This window comes from Rhipicephalus microplus, chromosome 2 (assembly GCF_043290135.1).
Source record: "Rhipicephalus microplus isolate Deutch F79 chromosome 2, USDA_Rmic, whole genome shotgun sequence".
NCBI classification, from domain to species: Eukaryota; Metazoa; Arthropoda; class Arachnida; order Ixodida; family Ixodidae; genus Rhipicephalus; species Rhipicephalus microplus.
In genome coordinates, this window is record NC_134701.1 from 231,346,927 (window position 1) to 231,360,760 (window position 13,834).

The following is a 13,834-nucleotide window of genomic DNA, read 5'->3' on the forward strand; positions in this document are numbered from 1 at the left end:
ATCGTTCGCGCGGTCGATCATCCGGCGTGTCGACCCGCTCGGAACCTCTTCAGCGTCGCTGCTGCCCATCTCGCCGCACGTTTAGGCGCCGGCCACGACGACACTGCTCGCCTCATTCGGGTCTACCTGTGTTCGCAGCTCAACGGTGTTTGTTTCGTCTCTCTCTCTTTTTTTTTCTTTCGGCGGGTGCGCATGTCTGCCATCATGATGAATGTGAGCCTTCCGGTCCCAGCTGGTCCCCAACTGGCTTACAAATAGGACTTGATGACCCGTGATCCCAGTTCACTGCCGGCTATATACATTTTCACCTGTAGGGGTTTGCATCTTTGCTATAGTTTGTCCCTGGCCGCACGTGTTTCCTATGGTCGACGTGGGGACAGCGTGTTTGGAGAGCTATAAAATTTCTTAGCGTGTCGTTTCGATCGTCGCGCACTTTCGCTAGCGTTGGGGTGTAGGCGACCCCAGCGAACCTTGATCCCTTCTTTCGCTGCGCTTTCATGTCGTGCATACAAACTCTGTTATACCTTTGTCAAGTGATGGTTAATCGTGTCGGGTGCAATGGCCATGTGTGTGCGCTGTTTCTGTGACACGGTGCTCGCGAACGAAATCTCTTGTGTGAATATTACAGAAAAAAAAAAGGAAACGAGGGTGAGAAACTGAGGTGGACTTGTAATAAAACGCGCGCACACGGTGCGTTGTTTTGTTTTCACGATCCTTTATTTGGCATTCCTGAGCTAAGCTAGCCGATTTTGAACTGGTAATATTATACCATCGGTCCCCTACCGGGAAACTACAAGCGAGGAATACTGCATGTCCGAGTGTTTCGTGCATGGTTTGGTCTCGCCGTGTGTGTCGGCTTTTGTATACACAGACGTGTTGAAAGCCCACCCTCAATCTTAATGCTGTGGTCGATTGTGTACACGCCTTTGCAAAATCGTTTCGCGCTTCCCTTGCTGAAAAATGAAAAGCTGGAAGAAATCGATAGCTATATGTTTACAGGGGCATTGCCGAAATCGCCAAAACGAAAGGACTGTATCTGTATGTGTACTATCAGCGTCAAATGAAACCCGAACAGCTGCAAGCCTTCGCGCGCCATCCAGTTATCACGATTGACAAGCGCGCGCATCCTGTTCGGCAGCTGTGCTCATATATATGCGTGCCTTTCTATGGTGATAAGTGGACGGTGCGCACTATACCGTCGCAAGGCTTGTCGCTGTTCGGGTTCCATTTGGCGCAGATATTAGACAGTATAGCGGGCTTACCGTGATGGAGGAATCGAAGTGCGCTCGCGCAGATACGTACGTTACCCGTACCGCTTACCGTACGAGCGCTATTTTTCAGATTTAACGTTACCGTGGTAGCGTAGGTGTACGTAGTGTACGCAAAACATGGCGGCGCTCTCGGATGCCCGCTTCGAAGTGATTTTGACGTGGTTGTTGAAATATTCACCATGTTCGCAGCAAACGACTGTTTAAAGTGGCTTCGCTTACCTTCAGTTAGCTTCGACAGCCGAGTATTACGGATAAGTCGGCGTAATTTTTGAGATAGCTTCCCATTTCGAACGTGTCTAGGCCTAACTACAAGATCGATGCAAACAAACCGGCAACATAAATGTTTTTGCGTTTGGTGCGTGGTTCATATTTATTTACTTTTATTATTACTAAAATAAACTTGTAACAATGCTACCCACGGTGGCACAGACAAACATTCTCGTTTCTTATCCTTTTCACTGTTCTTTAACTTATGAACCATCCGATAGGTGGCAACACCGTCCAAGCTGGGGGAGGGTGCCTCGATACGAGGCACCCTACCTGGGGCACGTACCTGTGACACCCTAGCTGGGGCACGTAAACCACGTAAATGCTATCGCTTTAAACTATAAGACGCTGTCCGCAACGAACGTTTGCTGCACGGTCGCGCCATTCCCGTAACCTTCGCTATCACGCTAACGGTAAACTATAACTGTCTACTACTCGCGCATGGACGTTAAGAGAAATTGCGGGACCCTTAAGTTTCGCCTTTAAGAGTTGAACGACATAGCGAAATCTGGCCCCCAGTGCACCATTCAAACGCGAAGTGCATACTTATTCATATGTTTTGTTACATACACACGCACGCACACAAACACACGCACAGAAGATTGGGCCAGCGCGCGCTATTATCGCCGAACGGGCTCGTTTCCGTTGTGGCACCTGTCGAACAAAATGCGTTAAAGGGGCCGTGAAACACTTTTTCAAGTAACCATGGAATGAATTCACTAGAAGAGCTTATTGCCCCACGAGTTCAACGTCCAGTGCGAGTGGAGTTACAAAGGTTTGTCGCATGTTGCAATTGCATTATCTCTTCTTTCGTCTCGACGAAAGCGCTGGAAGCTAAGGACGGAGAGGTGGTAGGGCAAATAAACTACCGCGCCTCGTGACCTTGAGCACTTTTTTCTTCGAATGCGTGGCTTTTTCAGTGTGATCGCGCGTGCACGCGTGGACAAGTAGTGGCCTCCCGCGGCTATCTCGGTGACGCGATTTTTCGTTCACAGACGCACAGACGACTTTCGCTCATAACCAACGGGGCCGACGCCGCCGGCGGGTTTTCTGCGACATGAGCTCTTTAACGCTATTGCGTTACAATCGCCCGCTTCCCTCCCCTCAAAAAGTTACTGGCTTAGCTCCTGCGACTGCGCTGCGTTTTGATCGACGTAACTTTCTTGAAGGCTCCTCGACGTTCGACGGAGTGCATCATTGCAACTTCCTCGCCAAGAACGATCGGCGTCAGTGCTGAGTCAAGTCCATCCTCCAGCCCGGTTCACTGTAGGAGGGTTACTTTTCGAGACCATGCCTAGACTACGCGCCGCGCCGGAAGGGGTCCTTCGCGTGCTCCCCTGCGGCGGCCACTTCACGTCCGGGTGGTGGTAGCGGCAGCAGCGAGGAAGTATAGTACCATGGCCGCTGGATAGTACTCTCTGGTCTTCGCGCGCAGCGGGAAAGCGGCGCGCCTGATGCGCACGAGTGACCCGGAAACAATCGTGCCCGCGCGGCGCGTCGGACACCCCTCCTCGTCTTCTCTCTCCCACCTGTTCGTCATGGACGTGACTGCCGCGGATACGGCTGGGACGTTCATCCGCTAGTCACCCTTTCATTCCTCCCGCGCGACGGGTCTGTTTCTTTCGTTTGTTTGCGTTTCGTTGTGCTTACCCACCTGGGGGATCGAATGCGGGTGGCGGACTGTACCGGTGGCGCTGTCACTAGCTTGCCCGCCACAGGTTCTGCGGTAGCACCCATTTTTTTGTGCATTTGGCACAGCTAAGCGCGAAGCAGAGTTTCTCTTGCAGCTATTTCCAACGGCAGACATGCAGTTTCATCTTTCAGAAATAAAGTTTATTCTCCCTTTCAAGTTTCGACGGAATGGCGATTTGAATTCCTTTAAAAATATATCAATTCGAAGGACGCGAATTGGAATAGGGAAGTGAGTTGAGTGCAAAAGCGATATCAGGCCGCATTTCCATCACCTTCTCATTGGCTTTCCATGCTTTGCTTGTTGGTGGACACCTCAGCTGTGCTGTGAGGGAACAAAAATCTGTTGTGCATGTGACATTGGCCATTGTGAAATCTCATAGTGTGTTTACTGCGCTAACATTAATCGCAGTCTCAAAGCACCCACTACATGTCTGTAAGGCAATACATGCAGTTATCTACACACTTTGTTGATGCTTTTGGCAGCTTCTGATGATGATGAACTCTAGGCTCACCCTTTTTTAAAGGATTGGTAGCTTTCAATGACACAATGTTTATGAAATTCAGGTGGTTTGATGCCTGATGCAATTACGCTCTTCTTTCATTCAACATTACATCTGGTAACATGACTGCTTGCCTGATTCACATATGGGTCTTTTTTTCCAAAGCAATGTCAAACACTAGTGTCGCTCTGTGGTGAATACTTAATTGCTAGACAGTATTTGATTTCGGCATGAACACTCACTTTAATTCTTTGCATCCATAGGGATTGTTTGCTAATGAATTATGTAAACACCATATTTTTTTCAACATGAGCAATCATGTTAAAACAGGATAAGCTCATTTGAGGCCAAGTGAAAAAAAAAAAGATTAAACCTCCAATATTGATAATGTGCTTATGCGGTAGAAGGCAAAGTCATTGGCACCTCCGCAAAATGGCTTATGTAACTGCACACAAAATGATGTGGCTCACGGGTTTAATGCCTCAGCGTACTTGTCAGACTAAGATTGAGCAGGGTATTATCAAATAAAGAGTAATGTACTAATGCAGAGTGCGCATTTCACACACTCGAACAAAAGATGCCTTAATGGCAAACGGACTTTTGTCTGTGAAGTTGAACTGCACGAATAACGAGGACTCTAGAAACCTGGACAGAGTCAGTGCTGATCAAAACTGGTCCTATGTGTTCATTTTTCAAGCATCCTTGTCCTTCATGATGGTAAGCTTTGCAGATGTCACATCAACTCACCCAAACCGATGCAGTCCTCAACCAATTTTCAGATCGATGCTATTGTCACGTGGTCGTGACATTGATGAAGGCAGCAGTCTTTATGCCCAAGATGAAACTTTCTTTTGGCCGAACTTGTGGCCGGTAAACGGAAAGTCGCATTACAACAACACAAAGTGCACTGGTAGGAGTGAACAGAGTGTCGGCCGTCAGTCAAATAATCCAAGGCAAGGCACGTCGGCATTTATACACGTGGCATCAAACATTCAAGCATTATCACCAGTGGTCGCATTTGTTCTAGAATCAACTCAGCTGTTCACATTTATGCTGTCAAGCCTAAGAAGTGATCTCAAGATACTTTCAGACATTCTGGCGCAATTCGTGCAAGGCACTCGCTACCTACACGTGCGATGGACGGGCAGCACGGAAAGGAAGGAGCATGCCTGGCACTATGGTCACTTGTTGATCTCTGCCTTGGCTGCCGCGTTATGACAGTGGCAAACTGAAAAAAAATACTCATGTATTGGGATTTATGTTCATGTTGAGGAATCTTAAGTGATGAGAATTATGGTAGAGTGCACTACTACAGCTGCAATGAGAGATACTGCCCTGGCCTGTCAAATGATCATGACATTGTTTTTTTATTTAAGATGCTTGTTGATCAATTCATGTTGACACGATGTTTTGTATGGAAACTGAAAGAACTTTTCAAGAAAGTAGCTGATGTATCTTGGTTGTATTATAGTTTATCATTTAATTGAATTTATGTGTTCACATTAATGCATAGCTAAGTGCAGCACATTTAAATTAAAGAGTCTGCAGATCACACACTTAGAAGAGTTGTCTGATAGCATAAGAAGTCATTTGATGGTTCAGTTTAGGACAATAGAGTGGTAAAATGTTTTTGGCGTGTTTAGCACTCTTTATTTTCCACCAGGTAGCATCAAAGGATGCTCGCCATGATGCGTCAGCTACCTCAGGTGTCAATTCTTTGAGGATTTGCATTAAAAAGAAAAGAGAGAGATTATGTCTGCTTACACTTGAGTTAAAAACTAGTTGATGTGCATTTATCATTACAAAGTAAATTGGCTTTGGTTTATTGAAATGTTTTTCCCAAGTCATCTAATATGACCAGAAAAACAATTATATGAATGTGGTTAGGTATTCGTTGTCCTGATTAATATGAAGGCATATTAAGTTGAAACATTTGGGCTTTTCTAAAACATTGATATGTGAGGTATAACGTCCCAAAACCACCATACGATTATGAGAGACGCCGTAGTAGAGGGCTCCGAAAATTTTGTCCACCTGGGGTTCTTTAACGTGCACCCAAATCTGAGCACGCAAGCTCACAGCATTTTCGCTTCCATTGAAAATTCAGCCGCCGCAGCCAAGATGCGATCCCGCGACCTGCGGGTCAGCTGACCGCCACTAGACTACCACGGCGAAGTGGCTTTTCTAAAACAAATGACAATCTTCTTTTCTGACATGTTACCTCCCCGATTAACTTTTGTGATGAGTATTTTTTCTCCTTGAGGATTTCCAGCTGTTGTACAACAGCAAAAAGAAGTTGGAAATCGGTCTGTGACATCATGGCTGCACATCAACCGCTGTTATAGCACGCATGGCCGACTTTCCTTATTGAGCTATCCTGTGCTGGGCATACAATGAATAAAGCACTTTGACAGGCCCATTTAATGGGACAAGGTCCCGTCTGAAATCTTTCACTCTGCCTTTCTGTCGCTGTGACCTGACTGAAGTCAAACACAGATAGTATCAGAAAGAAAAGAACACGGAAGGCTCATAAGGGCACGCTGCAGCGGCCCCAGCTGCACATGTGGCTTTCCTTGCGTGTGATATGTCTCCCCCCTCGCCCTCTGCGATTGTTGTTGAAATTTTTTGCTTTCCCCCTCTTGCCGTAGGCATCTGTCAGCCAAAGCATTGTTGTTACCTTCTCTGTTCTCTCCCTTTCTGTCGCCGTTTCTCCCTCACCCTCTGCGGTTGATCACGTGTTTCAATGCTCTGTGGCATTGTAATTGTTTAGCGTTCGCACAGAGATGCGTTGCAAGCATTGTAGGCGTAGCCGCTGCGCATGTGAAGCGCGCATTCCTCGTAGGCCCTATGAACCGGGTGCGTATGCCTGCTTTTGCGTAGTTCTCTCTGGTGGGTTTATGTACATGCTGGGTAAATATCATCCTCCCTGTGTGTGGGGGGGGGGGGGGGGCAGTAGGCATCATGGCTTATCGATCCTTTGAGTGAATTTTTACATTGATCTGCATTTCTGTTAGCTACAAGTAATGTTGCATTGGCTTCCATATTAGTTTACTTATTAAGAACAATATCAAGGAACATTTCCAGTGAACAGCCGCGAAGCTCTTGATGAAGCTTCTGCCAAGACATTTTAATCCATTTCAAGTCGTACCTTTCATTCATAAGGAGTTCGTCCTGCAAACTGTTATGCTTGATGTATTTGCTGCACTTTTGCACTTTACTATCTCTTGTTATTATACTTCTGTTTTTAATTATCTCTTTCCTGTTCAATCAATTATTGTAGCTAAAAAACTGCTCTCATGTTTACTTGCACGGATACAGCATTGTAGTTTGGCAACTTCTCAAAACTGCCAATTAGATTAGCATAATTGATATTAGAAACCCTGTAATTGCAATAGTAGTGCTGTTATCATCTATAATATCTTGACTGGAGCAAATCTCATTTTCATGTCTGTGGTTATTGGCACTTGTTTCGGAATCTTCCTTTATGTTTGCACTCTTTCATTGTGCCGCTACTCCCCCAGCGTTCAGTTTGGAGAGAATACAATGCCATGCGAACATGCTAAGGACATTTGGCTGTAGGCCAAGACTACCAATTCAAGTTGAAAAAAAGAATGTGTTTTAATTGGTTGCTTTAAAGTTTTGGCTGGGTAACATCTAATAGTTATGTACTTTTTACAAATTTCTCTTAATAACACTGTACAATAATTGTGTGAGTTTTATAAGCTTTATTGCCTAATGTTATGTTGCCCCTTTTTCTTTTTTGTGTTTTGCAGATATTCAAGAAATACCAGAGAACATTAAGTACCTCAAGTCCCTCCAGAGTGCAGATTTCAGCAGCAATCCACTTTCCAAGTGAGTTGACACCTTTGGTACAAACTGGGCCATGCAGTCTCTAATGCGGGCATGTTTGAATTTTCTCCTTTGATTCTAGACTTCCTGCTGGTTTTGTACAACTTCGAAGCTTAACAGTATTGGGCCTTAACGATGTGTCATTAACGCAACTGCCCCACGACTTTGGCAGGTGAGCTAGTATTTTATATCTATGTATGTATGTTTTCTCTTTTCTCAAAAGGTGAAGGCTCTTATCAATCTTTTTCAATTGTTGTACAATACAGTGTTATAGAAACATTACAAGCTGTTTTTTAACATTAGCTATTGCTTGAGCTATTGCCTTGAGTCGTGCTAACTGCTGCTAAGTGACTTCGTCCGGCTTTTTACAGTTTATCAAATCTTGTGTCCTTGGAACTGCGGGAAAACTACTTGAAAGGCTTGCCACTCTCGTTTGCGTTCCTTGTCAAACTTGAGCGGCTAGATCTCGGGAGCAATGACTTCGAAGAGCTGGTAAGATTATAGTCTGTTTCCCCATCTATTGAGATTATCCCCATCTATTGAGGTCTTCGTTGTTGTGCCAATCACGCACCTTATCATTATATAAGCTGACTATGGCTGGTCAGCTGAAAGAAACATTATCTTTGTTTTTTGTTTCTTTATTTTTTTATTACTGATGTCAGGCTCAGATACCTTTATCATATTTAACATTTGTGATAAGGAGTATGCACTGATAAAAAAAATATGGGTCTATTACTTATGTTCAGTAATTTCTTGTAACAGCATTTATTATATTGAAGTTCAGTTGTACTACCATGTGTGTTAAAGCATGTGCATTTCTCTCTTTATTTGTTTTGAAGGGACACTAAAGGCAAGTATTAAGTTGACGTTGATTGTTGAAATAGCGGTCCAGAAACGTCGTAGTGTTACTTTTGTGCCTACCTTGAAATAAAATCGTGATTCAGAGGTACGCATTGGGTCAGTGCACTTCAAATTGTCCGCCTCAAGAAGAACGTGTCACGTCACTGCTGCCGTGCACAGCGTTGTCCATCTTTATTGCGCGGCTGCCGACACTAGTAGCTGCAGAACGAAAGTAGTGGGAGCCACAGCAGCAACAACGGCCATTGCACAATTTCTTGCCATGGCCTCTGAGATGGCAGATATGCTTGGTTCAACTGGGCCCCGTTAGATGGCATAACCTATCTAGTTTAACCAGGCGAGAATTGAACTTTCTAACCACTCGGGCCATTTTCTATAGTAACGGCTGGCGGTTCTTTTTTCCATGAATGAAACACAAGTGAACAACCAGCATTTCATTGATGCACAGAAGGTTCTCTATTTAGTGCAGCTAGTTGGATTACACGTGATTAATTGTAGGCGGTACCTCTCATGTCATCAAAATGATTTTTCGAATGTTTTATGTTGATTGATTGATATGTGGGGTTTAACGTCCCAAAACCACTCTATGATTATGAGAGACGCCGTAGTGGAGGGCTCCGGAAATTTAGACCACCTGGGGTTCTTTAACGTGCACCCAAATCTGAGCACACGGGCCTACAACATTTCCGCCTCCACAGGTTGCCTCAATGAATCTCATTTTTGGCGTTGCATTAAGTGAGATTGATAACCAACTTGACCACATAACTATTTAGAGCCTTCGAACAACTTGTTTTTGGTTGTATTAACATTAGAATGCTCCGTTTGTTTATTGCTGCGCAGCCTGTCGTTGTGGGGCAACTCTCCAGCCTCCAAGAGTTGTGGCTTGACTCCAACGAGCTTTCTACCCTGCCTAAGGTGAGTTAGGTAACACAGATTCCGAGTCGTCTACTTATTGGTTGTCATAAATGACTGAATAATAATAATAATAATAATTTCAAGTTTACTTGAAAGGCTTGAATTTGCCATCACATATCATGATTCATGATCATCATTTTGCCTTTATGCTCACTGCAGGATTAAGGCTGTGATTTTCAGTCATTCCTATTTTGCACTAGTTGATTTGATGTGATTCCATATGACTACAAGCCTTAGTCGGTGCATATAGAATGAATTGGTCACCCATGATTGCATTCTTGTTTCACCAACTTGAATGACACGACGTAACTATTGTTTGAATTCTCAACAAGCCATAAATTTACCTTGCAGTGTAGACAGCCAGCATGTCCATCATGCTAAGCATAATCATGACGAGGTTACTACTTGTTAGTGCCAGATAACAGTACTCATTTGAGTTTTTGTGTGTTGTGTGCGACACCTCTAGTGGTATGAATGGCCTTCTTACGTTAAGGGACGCTCTGTACTACATTGTGTAAGTGGGATACCATTATTGCTGACAATTGTTGCACCTGCACCATTTCTCTATTCAGGAAATCGGGCAGCTGAGGCGGCTCATGTGCCTTGACGTGTCTGAGAACAAGTTGAGCCACCTGCCAGATGAACTCTGTGACCTGGAGTCTCTGACGGATCTGCACTTCTCGCAAAATTACTTGGAGTCCTTGCCTGAAGACATCGGCCGGCTAAGGAAGCTCACCATCTTCAAGGTGCATAGTGGAAGTTAGAAATCGCTTCCCAGTTGCTTGTATATTTTTGAAAAGGGATTTACTTTTAACTGGATAACTTTAAAGAGCCTTTGTCTCAGAAAACACATTGTTTTTGTCGTTATTGTGGATTGGAAACAAAAATCTGCATTGTCTGTAGGTGAAAAATTTTCATGAATGCAAGAAATAAGAAGTCATGGTGGAAACTGAATCGTACCCAACATGTTTCAGGGATACCATTAGTCACTGGGGTGATTTCTTGCTGCAACCCACCATCTGCTTGGGTATTCTGGGGTGTCAGTCGTGGCTCTGTTGACAGTGCAGATAGTTCAAGAGTACATACTATATGATTGCGAGTTGTAGGTGATTAAGGTGAAGCTTAAACACCCTCGTAACTTTTAGAAAGGAAGTATTGCACAAAAACGCAGCACATTAAAGAAAGAGACGACAGCACTTGTTAAAACTTGCAGCTGTTTTTTTTCACATCTTTGGTGCCGTCTCTTTTTTCAGTGTGCCGTGTTCTTGCGCAATCCTTCATCTCTGAAAAAATTAACCAACTAGCTCCTAAGTGTGTGCTGCTAGACCCCCTCATATGTTTTAATACGAACACAAAGTTCAAAGATATCTTGGAGAATGAAAAGGCTTTTTTTCTATGTGAAAATGCCTATCAGCCTATCATCAGCCTTTACACACTGAAAACACAATGTATGAACAGCTTCGCACCATTTTCTGTCAAGATTGTTATGCCACGATGATAGTTCACGCGTAGCGCTAGACATGAAAGTATCAAGTATGCTGCATAAATGCACGTATAGACTATATAGCACGTATAGCATGTATAGGCTGTATAGAGAACAAATTTTTTTTTAACATATTTCATCCCATGGGTGAAAATGTCTTTGTGGTGTACGTTGCACCCACCCACATACCCCCAGTAACCATGTTTCGCCCACCACTCTGCTCTAGGTTGACCAAAACAGGCTGGGAAGCCTGCCAGAGTCAATTGGGGACTGTGTGAGCCTGCAGGAGTTGATCCTGACCGACAACCTGCTGACGGAGCTGCCCGCATCAATCGGTCGACTGGTGAACCTGAACAACCTGAATGCTGACTGCAACCAGCTGTCCGAGTTGCCAGCAGAGATCGGTCAGCTGGTGCGGCTGGGCGTGCTGTCACTGCGCGAGAACTGCCTCCAGAAGCTGCCGCCTGAGACTGGCACGCTGCGGAGGTTGCACGTGTTGGATGTGTCAGGAAACAGGTTGGTCGTTGCAGTTTCTCATGCAGACATGCCTTTGATGTGTGCATGCGAGCGGTCGACTTGTGTAGGTAAAGTGCATGCTCGATTTTTATGCGGCTATTTGCAGCTTGGTAAACTAAGATAACACAGCGCATTCAGAGAAAGTGACCTTGATTGTAATTAGCCAACAAAGAAAGCATTATGATGTTCCAAGCATTACTTGGAAGAAGTAATCGTGAAAAGTTTCACTGTAGTCTGACCATCAGTACATCAAAACAGTGACCTTCTGTAGAGGGGAAAAAGGTTGACACCAGCGCTTTTGATGAAAGTCACATAGCTTTAATGTAAAGCACTCGAAAACGCATTTTCTTTGCTTACAAGTTACTCTTTAGTTTGCTAATCACCTTTAAACAAAATACTTTGTAAAGCTATCACCTTGTTCCTCAATTACTGATCTGTAAATTGGTAATGTCGAATATTCATTGCAAGAATCAATGGAGTGATGATATTTTGCATAAGTCTTCACACTTTTGTTGGAATATAATTTTATCAAGTTCTCATGCTTCTCTTGTGATATGTTTTGCTAGAATGCTCACATGCCCTCTTCTCTATCTTTTTTTTCTTCCCTTTAGGCTACAAAATCTACCTTTGACAGTGACTGCATTAAATTTGAAGGCATTGTGGTTGGCCAAGAACCAGGTAAGAAGAGGACCAAATTCTTTTCAACAGGGATGGATGTTTTTTTTTGGTCTTTCTTGGGTGCATCTTGCAGAAGTAAAATTAAAAAAAAAAACTTTTGAGTTTGTGTTTTATGAGGGCTGTAGAAAGACACCACAATTTATTTGCTATTGTTGGGCAAATTAATTAATTCTCCTTTCACTTAGCCATGTGCTGTTATCTGTAAGAATTCATTGATTTTAATTTATTTGCATTTCTAATATCAGTCATGCCAATTGGCTAATGCCAATTTTAACAAAAATGCAGCATTGATCAAGCCAGTGTCAAACTATTAAAAGAATAAAATAAGAAACAAGTGTTTTGGTATATTGTGATGGCTTATGGCCACTGTTGGATTACAGTGAACAGGCATGTTATAAAACTAACAAAAGCCACAGCCAGGGAGCCGTGGATAGCTCGGAAAGTAGAAAGTGCTAGAGTGTCATTATTGGCTGGAGCACCGATGCACCACGGTGCGACCTTCTGCAGCCCCAAAGTTTGTATTATGCATCGCATAGTGTCTATAGTAGCTCTTAGCACACCAAAAGTACACGAGAAAGATGAAGAAGCACATTACACATTGTTGCGTGTTGTTCACTCCACGCGTTCTTGCCTTCCTTTTCTTCAGTCTCAGCCAATGCTCAAGTTCCAGACAGACTTGGATGAAGTGACAGGCGACAAGGTTCTCACATGCTTTCTGCTGCCACAGCAGGATGACCATACGGAAAGCATGGGTGAGGATTGTGCACATTCTATACCATACTTGTGTGACTCGTTTTTGCATGTCCTCGTGTGTTAAATTGAAGTTGAAACTGTCAGCCTTGTGTGCCGCTTTTCATTTTGAGCTGGTTGTTGCGGCACAAGTTTAGGCGTGAGTTTGACGTGCACTTCTAACCTTGGCTTGTAACCTTTTGCTCCATGTTATTAACAATGGCGTGTAAGTACTCCATGATTGTTTGTGCACTGTCACATTGGGTAAGTATTTATTGTGTATTTTCTATTAACTCAGAATGTGTAATAATGTGAAACTGATTCTCGGTAAACGCTGTCATATTTGTTGCAGCATTTACTGTTTCTGTAAAAACCCCTTGTAACCTATATTTTATGCTGTTGATGTCCATGTCATACTTATCAAGCAGCACGCTCATTCTTGCTGAGGAAATAGAGAAAATGAACTCTTTTTATTACGAGGTTTTATTTCAAATTTTGTGTACACACATTAAGGTTATGTTTCAGCCTTGTTCTCCGTCATTTATTTTGCTGATGCTCGAGTTTTAGTTATGTGCTTTGTCTTACACAAGGGCTTCCTTACTACACATTGTACATGTGTATCTCGAATCTTACCTGAAAAGTGTGTACTGATATTCACATCGAGTGTGCTATATATTTATTTATGCTTGGCTAGAACGCAAGAAAACCCACTTTATTTACATATCTTATATGTATTCACGGAAAAGTTTCTGTCAGCTTCACATTGTCATACAAGACATAATGCAAAGAGCTTGCACCATGGTAAAGTGTTCCCTGTAATTCTCAGCTGCCTGTGAGGTTTTCGGTTTAGTTACACACTTTGTGACATAATTAACGAAATAAATAAAAACAGGATTCCTATTCATTTATTGATTTATTTCAGAAAATTTGCTGCGAGACAGTACAGAACAGGACAGTCGGCTGAGTTGGGACCAAAAGGCTGAGAATCGTGCTTCAGCTGTCAAGTTTGTTGAAGAGGCTGTTGAGGATAAATTGGACAAGGAACTTGAGGTGAGGCCACATTTCCTTTACGTAAT

General features: G+C 43.6%; 1 protein-coding gene across 9 annotated transcripts in view; it reads left to right on the plus strand.

The window, feature by feature from the left end:
• Window positions 1-13,834, plus strand: part of LOC119170293 (protein lap4) — a 175,862-nt gene that overhangs the window by 55,209 nt on the left and 106,819 nt on the right. For 8 of the 9 annotated variants that reach the window (XM_037421419.2, XM_037421418.2, XM_037421422.2 and 5 more), the window contains 9 exons: window positions 7,504-7,582; window positions 7,662-7,751; window positions 7,951-8,071; window positions 9,278-9,352; window positions 9,925-10,098; window positions 11,062-11,351; window positions 11,963-12,029; window positions 12,676-12,781; window positions 13,681-13,808. In XM_037421419.2, the coding sequence (XP_037277316.2) occupies window positions 7,504-7,582; window positions 7,662-7,751; window positions 7,951-8,071; window positions 9,278-9,352; window positions 9,925-10,098; window positions 11,062-11,351; window positions 11,963-12,029; window positions 12,676-12,781; window positions 13,681-13,808 (1,130 nt within the window). Of the gene's footprint in view, window positions 1-6,498; window positions 6,587-7,503; window positions 7,583-7,661; window positions 7,752-7,950; window positions 8,072-9,277; window positions 9,353-9,924; window positions 10,099-11,061; window positions 11,352-11,962; window positions 12,030-12,675; window positions 12,782-13,680; window positions 13,809-13,834 lie in introns of those variants that run through there. The other variant, XM_037421424.2, reaches the window with a different exon arrangement.